This window comes from Ruditapes philippinarum, unplaced genomic scaffold (genome assembly GCF_026571515.1).
Source record: "Ruditapes philippinarum isolate M1 unplaced genomic scaffold, ASM2657151v2 ctg1622_1_1_1_1, whole genome shotgun sequence".
Taxonomy (NCBI): Eukaryota; Metazoa; Mollusca; class Bivalvia; order Venerida; family Veneridae; genus Ruditapes; species Ruditapes philippinarum.
In genome coordinates, this window is record NW_026857434.1 from 177,162 (window position 1) to 192,837 (window position 15,676).

Sequence of the window (15,676 nt, forward strand, 5' to 3'; positions counted from 1 at the left end):
TGAAACTATAAGAGATTTTTTCAGGAAACTTTATAGATAGATAGATCTCATTAAAGAGAAGTGCAGTGCAAAAAAAAACATAACTCCGCCTTGCCTAATTTTGGAGTTTATGCCCTTTGTTCATTTTTATACTTTCCAGTGTCCAAAACCTTCTTGGGGAGCATCACCCGGTTCAACCGGTTCTTGTTTTTTCTTGTGAAAAAATATGTACTGCAAATATTCGTTAACATTATATGTAATCATTAAAATATATGTATGCATTTCTTATTGAAATATTTGACTTAGACTTTATAGAAAATATCTTTAATTACCTACCTTACATGAATATTGTAATTAAACAGATTGGAATGTTCCGAATTAAGAAAAATATCGATAGCTAAAGCTTAGGTTTGGTAATGTTTTCACGCAAGCTCCACTGGCTTTCAATAGCATTTACTGCCACATTTCTTTCATTGTTATTCTTATCACAATATAAACACTAATTTTACAATCCACAGACAGCAAATGTATAGCTTTTTGACACACAACACCAGTGCCCGTAAAAACCGTATTTCAAGTTCGTGTTTATATTTTGACGTGATGTCTTCTGTGGTATACAAACATAGTGTAAATACGCGCTGAATGTTAACGTTATTCTATATTAACGTCAAAATAACAGTGATTCTGTATTCACTGTAAATGGTTATTTTTATTTTGGAATGCAATGAAAAGAATATTATATTCGTGTAGGTTTTTTTTTATTTATTGAACTCATTCATTTGGTTTAGTTTTGTATCCACACTCATTCACTAGCCCTCTATTGATACACTTTACTTTGACGCGTATTCAGTAAAGTCATTTATGTTTTATTGGTATTCAATCATGTCAAACCCATGAGCAATATCAGCATTAAGAGGTGTTCAGTGTAAAACTGAAATCGAAAAGCTATAAAATTCACAATCGAACCGTTTTATTGCTCCAATTATTCTAAATATAATCAAAACCTTGTCAAAGTAAACATATCAATTGAATATATCAAACTTTTTTGTCTGAAATTTTGACATGATTTTTGGGTTTGATATGTAAACAAATGCTATGAAGCTCATCTGAATTATGATTTACTGGTGATATTTTCGTTTTATGTTGTAAAAAACCTGTATATTAATCAGCAGAGCAGGAAATCTCTATTCCTTATGTTGTTAGAGCAACTGCAACCTATACTTCTGTATAATTTAATGCTTTAGTACTTTGAATTATAATATGCCTTATTTCTAAATACGAATCAATGTTCGTGGCTGAAACTATCCAAGATGCTCGTGGCTGAAATAATACACGATGCTCGTGTCTGAAAGAATGCAAATACTCGCAGATATTTGTGGCTGAAATAATGCATGAATTTTGTAACTGAAACAATGTCCAATGCTCGTGGCTTAAATAATGCACGAAACGGTATCCGAAGTCTTCGCTTGAAAGTCGTCAAATGTTATTTACATTGTTTATGTGACTAAACTCCCAATAAGACAATTATTAATACATTGACGCTAGATAATAACCGAATTCTATTTTATGTTCTTCAACTTATAGGCGCTAGAGCATATGAACAATTGCTTTCCCTATACTTTTTAAAAAACAGAAGCAAATGTTGGGGAATAAATCCACAAAAAATCTGTGTCAACCACATATTCTTTCACTGGTTCAACTTTTCTATTTGCCCTTAGTCAACTCGGCACAATTGAGGTCAAATTGTCGCTTGGTCGTCTCATATCAGAACCTGTAAGCTATATTTTTACTGAGAATATTTCATGACTTTTCAGTGAGTTTGCTACTACTTTGGCGTTTAAAGATTCACACCAGCACAGTACTCTTGAGAGAAACAGGTTTGATACCATGTGCCTACAGAAAATTGATTTGTATTGTCGGATATTGAAATAGACTCGTTTAATCAAGTGATGACAGGATTACAAAACGAATGTTCAATATGGATTACAATAACTCAAGGGTAGAAAGTTATTGTTGTAATGAAATGAAAACCGTTTTGTCTAGGTTAGACTTAATAGTTTAACAATGAATATGGAATGTGTTAAATCTAAAAGGTTCGTGCAACTATTTTAAGGGTTGGTTTTACAACCTTAAAGCAACACCAGGGGTCAAAATCTTGGAGATTAGAGATGCATAGACTTAAGTCCCCTCTTACGATCGCATAAGATCAAACGATGGCTGCCATAATGATGCCTCAGCCCTTAAAGGCAACCCCTTAACAATATGCAATAATTTTGGTATTTAACTATTAAAAAGTACCTAAATTAAAGACTTACAAAACATTTAAAACTAAATTTTCATGTAAAATATATTTGTCACTGATTTTTATAAGAAATGAACGCTCAATCCATGCTGTATTTTGCACATGAGTATAGAAACCAGAAGATAAATCGGAAAAACGTCAACTTAAAGACTGCACTTTATGCCAATCGGAGAAACTCATCGTTCTGATTGTGTGTCCGGTATATAACGATATTGGGTCAATGAAATGTTATAACATAATTACGAACGATGCATATATAAACAAGACAAACACGGAAGAACTTGTGTTTTTATTAAAGCAAAATAATTCACTTTCTTGCTAAAGCATATGTGTTTCGGAGAAATTTGCTTTATCGTATGTAATTGACGTTTAACGTGTCAATAGCGAAACATGATGATATATTGACTGTACTTATTTCTACAATGTAAGACTGCAATTTACAGATCGAGAAGCAACTTTGATCCTATTTAAATGTTCTCTTTACAGTTCTGTTAAATGTTCATATTTTAAATATTTATGCATTTCTTATAAGGTTTTTTTTATTGATCAAATATGGGTTTATAAACATACAACTTTTTAACAAATAGAGTATCATACAGCGAAACATTTAGAATGCTATAATTATAAAACAGCTATAAAAGTATTCAAAGTAGTAAACACAACATGACAATATTGAGACAATTAAACATACTTATATACTACACTCATTTATCTGCCCTCTCTCACTGTATTCTGTGTTTTTACATTTTATCGGCCATATTTAATCACCTTTTCAGTCATTTCAGTCATTTACTTATCTCTAAAGCAATTGTAAGCGGGGAAAAATAGAATAGTTTGACGTGTAAATTTGGGATAGGTTAATATAGAGTAAAAAGTTAAGTCTGCATATATGGAGAAAATAGTAATGATAATAAAAACACAAACTATTGTGTTAATCTGTATTAAGGAAAATATGATAAGAATGCCGAAATAAAAGTTTCCATCCACATTGACTTACAACAGCCTGTGCGTCGTTATAACAAAATTAAACCATCGTTTAGTAGAGATTTCGAAATTAAAGTAAGACAGCTTTTTTTTGTATAAATGTCCAAATGACAAAGAATCAAAAGCTTTTTCAAAATCAATTAAAAGAAGACCAGAAATATATTATTCTTCCTTATAATGCATACTGTCGCATACAATTCTTGATTCTTTCCTTAATAAATCCGGTTTGATCTTTGTTTATCAATTTGTTCAAAGTCTTTTTTATTTTATTTGCAATGACCCCAGAAGCATTTTTATAAACTGTATTTAACCCTTTCCCCCATCAGCATATTGTAAAAAATGGCCATTTTCACTGAAAAGCCTCCTCTTACAAGTTCAAACTGCTATGAAACTATGAAAAATGCTTCAATACTAATCAAACTTGGCACAAATGTTGACTGGACCATTGCCTTTGTAACGACATGCTCAGTCTTAAATTTCCTGTTACCATGGTAACGAGGGGACATCTCAAAATTGCCACAAATCACTATTTTGCCTCGATTTTTTCCATCAAAATTTATTTCAAAGTGCTGCAACTTCTCAAGGGATTGAGATAGAGTCAAAGGCTTTTCAGCGTTGGTAACACGTTACCTTATGATCGACCTGGGGTCATTTTAAGCCTCTCACAAGTCCAAAATTTTCTTGGCGATGAGGGGGACTCCGCCCACCTTCAAACCCCCCAAACAGAAGGGGCACATCACCCTTCTAGCAACCCCCTGATGTATTTTTTGGATGGGGGGGGCGCCGAAAAAGTGCTCACTTTTTTAGCAACATTTCTCAAACGAAAACCTGTGTTTGGGGCCCAAATAGGACATTTTTTCACTATTTCAGGCCTAAAAAAGGGGGGGGGTCGAAAGTGCGTTGTTTCCCGTATATATGAGGTAAAGGGTTAAAAGATTTATGGGCCTCCAATTTTGTAAGAAAAACTTTTGGTTTATTGTCTTAATGAATACTCGTACATGCAATTATTCCCTGTGATTGAATTATGGAGAGTTTGCCTGATTCATATGAGTTATTAATAGCTCTAACAAACATTGATAATAAGGTTTCTAATAGGTCCAATGAACAAGGTGCTTTTGTATCTATTATCATGAAGAATATGCATTTTATATAATAATACATAATATCACTATAATAATAAATAATGTATACACTACGTGGGGTGATTGAGAAACAACTATATGCAAGCTTTAAATATGTAATAAATTATTGATTGCATCGGCGTATAAATCAATGGACTTTTATTATGCTCGTTAAAAGGATGGCAGCAAATATTCTAACATTATGACAGCAAACATGTATAACAATAAAATGCACATTATCTGGTGTAAGTATCTAACATGATATTACGGCACGTGAAGTTTATAACAAAAACAGTTCAGTTATTTGAAAAAAAAAATTAGTTTTCATATATTTTATTGTTATTTTATTGCTGTTGTTTTTTCACTGTTGTTTCATACATATTTCACAATAACAGTCGATGTATGTATACAGTTGATACACGAATTGAAGAAGAAAAATAAAAACATTCACAAAACATTTCAAGGTAACATTTATACAAAAGGCAATATTTTAAAAACAAGCATTTCGTTTTGAATTGAAATTTCTTCAATATCAGAACAATAAAAAACAATGTTTTTGCTTAAAACATTCTTTATACTTGGAACAATGCAATACGACTTTTAACTCACTTATGCTGTGTTCTCACCGCCGATCAGATAAACTCGATCAGGCACGATCAAGCGAACGGGTACCGGTCTAGCTCGGTCTGCATGCGTGATCGGGGGTGGTCGGAGCGGTCTACCTTGGTCGCAATGGCTTGGGCTTCCTACCCAAATTTTTTGACATGTCAAAAAAATCGAATAGCGATCGAGTAGATAAAACGTCGAGAAGCAATCGTATAATGATCGAGTAGAAGATATAGTTGATCGAGAATAAATCGTGTTACGATCTAGTTTGGTCGAGTTTACATCGGGTATACATCTCTTACCCGATCTGTACACGATCATCTGGACTTCTTCTCGAGCATTTTCCGATCTGGTCAGATGGAAATCTGGCAACGATCAAGCAGAGGTCCAGTTAGTCTAGTTGAGATCGTGTATGACTCGCGTATAGGTCTGGGTGATCGAGAAGAAGTCGGGATGTTGGTCGGGTTGTCGTCAAGAAGAAGTCCTAAAGATGGTCGACTTGGGGTCGTGTAGGAGTCGTGAATTGCATTTAATCCAGCTTGGTCGGGCTTCATCGGAGAAATAATGTGATCGGGACGATCGAAATGATCTGATCTGGGGAGAGAAAATAGCTTTAACTACAAACTCATTATTTAAGCCAAATCAATTAACAGGCTTTGTTTTAGTCATTATTTTATTTCTGAAATCAATTATTTATATTCGTCATTACACGTTTTATAATTACTTGTTTTATTTATTACCATAAAGGGCCATTGATACAATTTTTAACTTTGTCGTATCCTTGCGTTTTATTTTTTCTGCACGAAACAATCCAAAGAGAAACAAAACCGTCAGGTATATTGCAAAAGGATAGTGACAGACATACGACGACTCGACACATGAAATGTGTCGATTTTTCCCATTACATCTGTCGTGTCAATGCTTTTACGCGCCGGAAATGCAAATTTGAGGAAATGCAAAGATATGAGAAATTTAAACCGTGTCGTGTTTCCGCTTGATCACATCGCTTCATTGCTCATTTCTTTATCATTTTGTTTCATTGTTACATTTTTAGTCGAAGCTGTGAAAGCGATGATGCAACAATGCTGAAATACGACAGTGCAACAATGCAAAAAAGAAGAAATGCAACAATGCGAAAAGACAGAAATTCGAAAAAAGCAATTATACGATAATGTAGACAAGACAAATAACAGGCAAAACACGACAGATTTCATGCTTAGTATTTTTGTCATAACTTGTTGGGGTCATTTTTGCGTATATTGAGGAAACGATGTTGCTAAAAGAATTTTGTCGTATTTGTATTTTCGTATTTTTTGTTCGGGTACAAAACGACATGTACGAGGGTTGTCCCAAAATGTCGTAGACTACATTAATTCTCTTCAACCTGACGTCATAACTTAATAAAATTTACCAGATATCTTCCTTGGTCATTTGTTAATTTACCTTCTTAAAGTCAATAGCCAATATATAAGGTAACGCTTTTTATCAGGGTTTTATATTACACAGTACAACATACCCGGAGCACGATAAAATACTAGTCAGTGTTGAGAGCATGCTTCTTAAAAACATGCCTTTAACGTCCAGCATAATAATAATTATGGGAAATACATTCCTGTGGAACGACGTCATTCATTTTTACGTCATATCACCAACAGACGTTTATGTAACGCTACTTTGAAAAAATCTGTAGCATAATATGTAACAGCAATGCTATTTTGAAAATTCCCAAAATGGCGACGTCAGATGAAAATGCGGCGCAGCGCGATGTCATTGAATACTGTGTTCAGTTCAAGAAGCGTCTAGCATTAACTGACAACATGGAGAACATTATATTTTATCAAGATAATGCACTTTGCCATAGATCTCAGGAGACACAGCTTGAACTTGATGTGATAGGTTTTTAGAGACTTCCATACGCCCCTAGACTTTGCAGTGTTGCCTTATGTGAAATCACAATTACGAGGTCACCCTGAGGTTCGAAAATTTCAGGGTACTATGCAAGGAAACTCGACGAGTGTTGAGAACATTAAAGTAGGACTATTTTGAAAATGGTTATGATAAATGGGTCGCCCGACACCGACAGTGGATCGAGAAACACGGAGAATACTTTGAAAAACATTTTTTTTAATCTTGTAACGTCATGACGTTTATGACGGCGTGCGCCGGGTTTGTATAGGTAGCATTCTTTAAATTTTAATTACTTGGTCATTTTTTGAGGTATTTTGATTTTATTTCGCATAGACACACATAAAAGGTGTATTGACTTTTCCCTAGCTTGACGACGCTATTGTTTTATAGTTGATTGAGTAACAGACTTTGTCTACGATATTTTGGGACAACCCTCGTAGTTGATCATCCAAAGGCGAAAACATCTCCAAATCTGAAAATATTATCATTTGCCGAGTTAAAAAAGCATTTCACATATTCGGAATTATGTATACTTACACAAAGTAAGTACGTGGAGCAATTTTTTTTAACCCCAGTGTTTACATAAAGCAATATATTATAAACAAAACAAGAAAAATACTAGTTCTGAAGAAAACAATATGCATAATAAATAAAACCTAGTTCGCAAGCCATAAAGCAATAAAACATAAATCTAGTTATAGCGACATAAAGCAATAGAACAACATAAATAAAATATAGTTCTAATGACATAGAGCAATACAACATACATAAAAATAGTTCTAATGGCATGAAGCAATACAACATAGATAAAAATAAATTCTGATGACAGAAAGCAATACAACAATACAAACTTGTTCTGATGATAACATAAATCCAAACCATACATACTTTTGTGTTATATAAAAACAAGTTATCATCAAGTACTGAATCAAAATCTTGCTAATTATTCCCAATGTAAATTCAAACAGATATATCTTTTTCTTTACTGTTCTTTCATGCCTTCGAGGACGATTACGAAGCTAATCGACACTTTGAATTGTAAATGATAAGCCGTTAAAGAAACATAATAAAATTAATTTCAAAGTTAAAAACTTGGTTTACTTCTTTTGAAAATGCCCTACTATCACACTATAATTTCCTACAATTAAATTCATCATCACATATAAAATTTCATTCTACAAAAATGCAATATAAATCTGTAAATGGTCACATTTTAAGTTTGTAGGGAAAAAATATTTTAAAGGTACTCGCAAAGTACTTTATGCGGAACGTCACAATACAAATCATCAAAGTTGTTTCCTTGGTAACCAATCCATACACAATCCATACCGGATGGCTCGTTAGGCGCCCATTGCTTCAAAATAATAAGAAAACGACATATGAGCTGCGTCACGACAAAACAAACATAATGGGTTTGCGACAAGCATGGATCCAGACCAGCCTGCGCATCCGCGCCGTCTGATGAGGATTCGTGTTGTTTGCTATTATTTTTTCTACTTGTAAAAGGGTTGGTAAGCGAACAGCATGGATCCTGATCAGACGGCGCGGATGCACAGGCTGGTCTGGCTCCATACTGGTCGCAAACGCACTATGTTGGTTTTGTCATGATGTGGCTTTTATTATATTACGGTTACTGACCGTTACGGACATAATTATGTCCGCCCGCAAAGCTGGACACATCGGATTTGCAATAATGGGGTCGCTCGAACGATTCTCGGGCGAGACAAGCCTTGTCGTTGACATTTGATCTTCCACAATTATTATATTTTAATTTGCGGAGAAATTGGTAAATCCGACCGCAGACATATGATAAATATGTGTTAAATAGGCGTAGAACCAGCCAAACAAAACTAAGAAACGTGTTATATACATGTAATATCACGAAAACACAAATAATTTCTTTCGAGATTTTCATGGCAGTTAAAAAAGCGAAACAATAGGTAAAGGAAGCTGTAAACGCATACACGTAAATAGCCGCTAAAAGATCATTTTGAAACATGTCTTATGTCTTTGAAAAGTGATTTGGTACATAATAGGTCCGTTATACAAGAAATAATTAGCCTATGTTGATAGTATCATTGTTGACAACAAGCCATTTCAGAATTATGTATCAATTGATACTGTTGATAATTGTGAGATATATGATTTTGCAAATTATAAATTGTTCCTGAACAAAATATTAATTTTTGTCAAATTACCGCTCAAGGTATATCACTCAGAATATGATTAACTTTTTATTCAAAAAAAAAATGTTTAAAAAGAAAATCCAAAGGGTACATTTCTTTTGTTTATATTAATAAAAAACTTTAAGGCTCATTTTCACTGCCAAGCTGAGATAAATTGGTTGCATATTTCAAAAGATTGACTATTTTCATGGCGACGGAACAAACATTGATACGCATAAAAGTTAAGGTAAAAATATAAAAACTGCCTAAAGTATAAAAAGATAGCCCCTTTACCATTACTGATATTTCCTGAAGAATATTCATAGATATGTGAGGCACGGCGATAATTGATTACTGAAAATATTTTACCATAATTTTGAAAACAAATTTGACAAATTGTAAAGTAATACTGATTTTATCCGAACACTAATCACTTACTCTCGGGCGGGCGTAATGCCACTTTAATTAAAAATGTGTCCATTTTAAGCCAATCCATTTTAAAGATAATCTGGTTCTAAGTGTTGCAAACCTATACTGGTACTGTGAACAATTTACGCAAATGACATCTGAGAGAAAATGTAAGACATCCTCTTGTCCCGAAGATAGATAATACAGTAAATTAAAAAAGAAAAATTCGATACACACCGTGAAACCAGAATCGGCACTTCTGCCATCAACCCATTTGCAATTTGTACCAGAGGTACAAGTCATGCCGATCCAGTGGTCAAAGCCTGTAAAAGAATTCCAGTGAACAGAAAGTAAGTCGGGACACACGATTTGGACGAAGATTTTCTTTTTATAAGTACTGTCATTTAAACCTAAAGGCCATAGAATATATTTTTACAGCGTAAAAAATAAAGTTTCTTTCTTGAAAAATTAACGATAAAATATGTTTTTATTCAGTTAACTAGTCTTTACATTCAATCTGTTTTCAACCTTGACTTTATAAGTACACATAGTAAACTAAGTCTTACAAAATACTTTGCACACAGCATTGTTCTTATCCTAATATTTTTTTATGTTCTAAGTAATTTAGCCTTAAGGCCTTAACAGACGGTAGGATAAACAAGTAAACTCAGATGTACAAGCAAAAAATGTTTAACTGACCTAGTACTTGAGTTTCAAGAAATTCGAGCTCTTCTTGACTGTCAATAATTACAAGTCTCGCAGACATACCATCACAGATCGCCTACAAATACGATAAAAATGTTGACTTGTTAACTAAGGAAAAGATTGCATGATAATAATTAAACATGCAAGTATTTGATCACTTGAGTTGTATTAGTGTAACGTTATATGTAATGATGAAATGTTTTTATATGAATGCAGACTACCTGGCAGCACTGATCACTGAACTTTTAACAACGCTTTATTCAAACTAGTTCAATCAAATCATGATGCTTTTTGTCACATCGATATTTCTCGGGAAAAGAAACGAGCTGTATATGTGTAGGTTCGATAGGCGTAATACATACTCTACGAATAAACAAAATAAAGCAAATAAATGTTGAATATTTACCACAGCTTCCGACTGCGTAACATAAGCTGATCCAAAATAGTAGTTACTTTCTAAAGGAAAAGAGAAAAATGAAAGTTAATTTCCTAATGAATAAAGTAGCCTGGAAAATTAAACAAAAATCTTGTCGTTACACTTTGACGGCACCGAAGCTTGGCACACTTAGTTTTAAACCTGTGTGGTTTTTTTTGTGTGTGTTTTTGTTGTATTTGTTGTTGTTGTTTGTGTTTTTTAGTTGTATATTGTTCGTGATCAATTAACTCAATTTAAAATCATTACCTTAAAGACCCTGTATGTTGTAATTGAGGTTGTATACCAGTAAAATATGTACTGAAAATATGTTTACATATTATATGTAATCATTAAAATATATGCATTCATTTCTTATTGAAAAAAATTGACTTAGACTTTATAGAAAATAATGTTTTTATTAGTTATAAAGCAAGCTTCATATGTGATTTTTTTACAAACTGCTTCGCATAATAGTATTGAAACTAAATGGTTATTAAAGAATGTCATTTTATAAGTTGATATCATTGTAATACATACTTTGGAAACAGTATTTTAAAATATATCAAATATAGTCAAATTCTTGTTTTATAATTATTTTCAGAATGCTTCAGTGAATCATTCAGGATATGTTTGTTTTTAGTTATGACCAAACTTTGACAGTAAACCTTGATCTGTCTAGCTATAATCGCATTTATAATCAATGAAAGACACATAGACACAACTGATGATCAGACACGTCTATCAATAAAAAAAATATTCTTAAAGTTGAATGATAAAATTTTTGACTGGACGTAGCATAACCATCAATGTACTTGTAGGAAAATGATACGATAAATAAATGTGACCTTGAACATTGAGCGTGACAAGCCGTGATCATGATTAAGACATTTGTGCCAAAGCACTTTAAATACATTCAGAAAAGACAGAATGTTTCATTGAACACAAACAACAATTTCAACTCAATATTTCTTAATTCAAATCAAGTGTGGCCTTAACCTTGAGATTTAAGAGTTTGACCTTATGTCTTTGTCTTAATGTGTCACACATTTGCGCAAAATCGATCCAACAGGTATTAACATGAAACTTTGTAGGTAGATAGATCTCATTGAGTAAAAGTGCAGTGCAAAACACAACCCTGCCTTGCCTTTTTATGGAGTTATTGCCCTTTGTTCATTTTCACACTTTGAAATTTGTCCGAGACATAACTCTGACACTATAAGAGATATGAACAAGAAACTTTGTAAGACATAATGTATTTAAAACTACATACTGCCAAGTGAACAAACACATTGCTATGTACACATTGCAAACTGCATTTAGAATCAAACGAAAATGACCAAATGAAGGTCAGAATATGCAGTCATTGAATTGTAAACATCATGTATATTTTTTTTTCTTGAATTGGGAATATTTTTACGTTTATTTATATTGAAGTACATATTTCTAAAGGGTGATTGTCTTCAAATATTATGCTTCAACTGGAGGGATGAGGCTTTAAACAAACATAAATATGACCAAGAAAACATTTTTTTTATAATTATTGTGGTTTCCAATTGTTTATCCCTGCCATATAAAATGTTATGCGGATTGAATTAAATATTTCCGTCACGGTGTCCTTGTTTCATTTGTATACATGGCTGACATGGTCACTAGCTGAGTCAAGCAAATACTGCAGCCACCATTCATTACAAACATAGCCCATTACTTTTTGTAATTAAAAGGCATTAATTCTCAAAACACACTGATATGGAAATAAAACTCTGAATCTGATAATCGAAAACAAATGATCGTTTGAAATAGGCCTTTTATTATGTGTTGTTGTGAAAAGCATCCTGTAATCAACGGTTCCAAGATAAAGTCAAAACATATCTCTACGTTCAGAAAAAAAACATTTAATTAAATTTGTTTACTGCCGTTCGATAATTGAATAAACATTTATTTCAAATTCGTCATGTTAGGAACCCATCAGGACACTAAACAAAAAAGGAGAAAGCGCAACGGTAAAAGCAAGAACTGTTGATTATTAATAATCAAAAACAGGAATCGCAGGAAAACAGGAAACGTTTTTGTTTTTGATTAACTAAGAGATCGCTGTTCGATCATTATGGCATGTCATAATAGCGAGGGTATGAATAGAGTCCTAATTATTCAATAGCAATTTTCACATAACACATTAATAACTAACAACAGGTGACTAATGACTGGTAAACCTTGGTTATTGAGTATTATATGACATTATGTTCCAGTATTTACATGGGAGCGATTATAACATAAAGTATTTAATTAATTTACTTAAAAAAGGGAAATGACGATTACCAAATTCGTTATATACGTACACAAAACCACTCAACACAGATTAAATATTTTGCCTATAAGTGTGTTTTGCATATAAATTGGTTGGTACATTGGAAATACATTGCGAAGTTTTCAATCTGTATTGGCACTAATTTATACTGACAATGACAACATGAATAAACAAGGGGTCATTGGCCCGAATGCGCTTTCCTGAGTACTCAATGCAATTGATATTCAAACGTAGAGCTACCAGGTCTTAAAAATATACAAAACAGGGTTATTTTTTGTGTAGATAAGAAGTTGATGTTTAAAGACAATAAACCAATAACTAAAGTTATGATCAAGGTTAAATGTGTGGATGGGAACAGTTTTTACAATACACATATAAAACAAAAAACCCTTTGACCCCGGGGCAGGGCCAATTTTGGACCCTAGGGCTATATATTTGAACAATCTTGGTAGAGTTGCACTACATAATGCTTTCATGCCAAATATCTAAGCTCAAAGCATTTGTCAATTTAGAGGAGAAGTTCTTTGTAAGTTTTACTATATACATATAAGGAAAAACCTATGACCCCGGGACGGGGCCAATTTTGACCCCAAGGCTTAAATTCGAACAACTTTGGTTTAGGACCTATAGATGATATTAAATACCAAATATCTAAGCTCTAAGCCTTGTACCTTCAAACAAGAAGATTTTTTAAGTTTCTACTTTATAAATATAAGAAAAACCTATGATCCCCGGGGTGGGCCAATTTAGACCCCAGGGCTATAATTTGAACAACATTGTTAGAGGTAAAGTTTGGTTACTGTGCAGTCATTGATTTTGAGAAAATGTTGTTTAAAGAAATTGTTGACGACGGACGATGGGGGATCACAATAGCTCGCCATGAGCACGGTGTACTCAGGTGAGCTAAAAATAACCACACACGTCAAGAGCGACATTAAGCAGCAGGGAGCAAACAGGATAGACATTTTCGATGACGCAGCCCCAAACAGTTACCAGTCACAATAACAGGGCACCATGAAAGCACCTAACAAATATTGGACAGGCACAAAGGCGGGGAAAAGAAGGGGGAATACTAAAACTATAACTGTAACCATTGCGCAATTCTGCAATACTACTGCACATAAGCATACATCGTTATCACATTCTTGCATTACATGTATTTGTTATGATATTTCAAATTAAAGTCCACTCAAAACAAATAAGTATCGTTTCTGTGCAAGTTATAATATTATAATTTTAGAGCTCTTCTTATATTAAATAGTTACTTTTGGGAATATCATATTATTAAGTTTAGTTTCTTCACGCAAAAATAGTTTCACTTTCTTTAATATCACTATCCAATCGAATTGTCGCCGAAACAAAGAAACTATTCTACCGACATAATATAAAAATAATAACCATATCTTTTGTATTATAAGGAGTCGTTAGAATATCGGAACAGATTGGCTTTAGTACTTTAGTACTTGATTTAATTTTAAAAGAAGCAACGTTTGTTTTACTGTCTGGTTTAAACCTAAAATGGGATATATTTTGTTTGGTAATCCGAGTGGGAGCATTTAGAGAAAAAACTGTATCCCGTTTTCAGGACTTAACTAGGCAGAAAAAAATTCAGCGTTTCTTTTTTTTTTCTTTTTTTTTTAATTAGATCGGCTCCGACAATTTTTCTGAGCAATGGCGTATCTGTATTTAAAGTAGCTTCTGAAGATACAGAATGATTGAATAGCTTTCATTGTACTATATAATAAAGAAAACAAGAATACCTAAATGACATTGTTCGTCCAATGGAAGTGTGATAGGAAAGCGTATGAACTCAAACGGCTATATAAACAACAATAACATAAATATCTTTGTGAACAATTCAAATTAAATAACAATTATAACAGCACAAAAAGTGTACGTTGATGTCAATAGCAGTAATAAAAATTAAGATGATGATGTATTTACCTAGTGAGTACACGTTCCAGCCTGTAGAAATAATTGTCAGACCCTCAGGAAAGTTGTTACTCATTTCACAAATCTGCGTTTCTTTATTGTAATTGAAAGAAAATCTTTTTTTATCATTTTGAAAGAGAACCGAGCATTCCAGTAACGAAAGATTGTCATAAGTTTCTGATACAGCGGTAACTCGATGATCAGTTTGAAACAACTTAAGTTTAACACAGAGGCAGAGTCCAAGTAAAACTGAAATGAAGTACAGAACAATCATCTTTGTTATTTCAAAACACATCTTTATTTCTGCTTTGTTTAAACGATATGACAAAATTTAAAATGTGTATCCTCTGTGATGAAAGATTTTAACTCAAATGATTTGATTACTTCCAAATGCACACACAATAACACTGATATTGATACTTTGAAATTGTATACATTATACATATTTCATTATGGTAATAAATTTAGTTTTTGTGTTCTAGCACAACTGTTTATTTTGTAGTTATGTGCATGCGTAAATAATTTAAACTGTGAATATTGAATACGTGCCTTTTCTATTCCATCCATGTACAATATCCATTTACCTAACAATACGCGTTCTTTGACCAGGATTACATTTGTCACGTGAGAAATGCAGCTGCTAATATCTGTGGTCACATTTGTTACTCTAAAAAACACGTTTTTTACTCTGCCTGTGAAGTTTGTGCTACAGTTGAGTTTTTGTAAGTGTAATTAAACGAAAATAACCACAACGTCTTTAAGTGTATACTAGGATATATGTTCAGAGTTCTAACTATCAAGAAAAACACTTCCAACACTTTTAAGTGTTGCAAATTGAGAAACCAC

At 33.0% G+C, this 15,676-nt stretch overlaps 1 protein-coding gene across 1 annotated transcript; it reads right to left on the reverse strand.

Annotated features, from left to right (window-relative positions):
* Positions 1 to 4,703: 4,703 nt before the first annotated feature.
* On the reverse strand, positions 4,704 to 15,234 carry LOC132749738 (asialoglycoprotein receptor 1-like). The gene is made up of 5 exons (XM_060739634.1): positions 14,843 to 15,234; positions 10,585 to 10,634; positions 10,173 to 10,254; positions 9,711 to 9,796; positions 4,704 to 8,254 (listed from the first exon to the last, which is right to left on the reverse strand). Exons 1-5 carry the CDS (start codon positions 15,123 to 15,125, stop codon positions 8,138 to 8,140), a joined length of 618 nt encoding a protein of 205 aa, XP_060595617.1. The 5' UTR covers positions 15,126 to 15,234; the 3' UTR covers positions 4,704 to 8,137.
* Between the last annotated feature and the right edge of the window lie 442 nt (positions 15,235 to 15,676).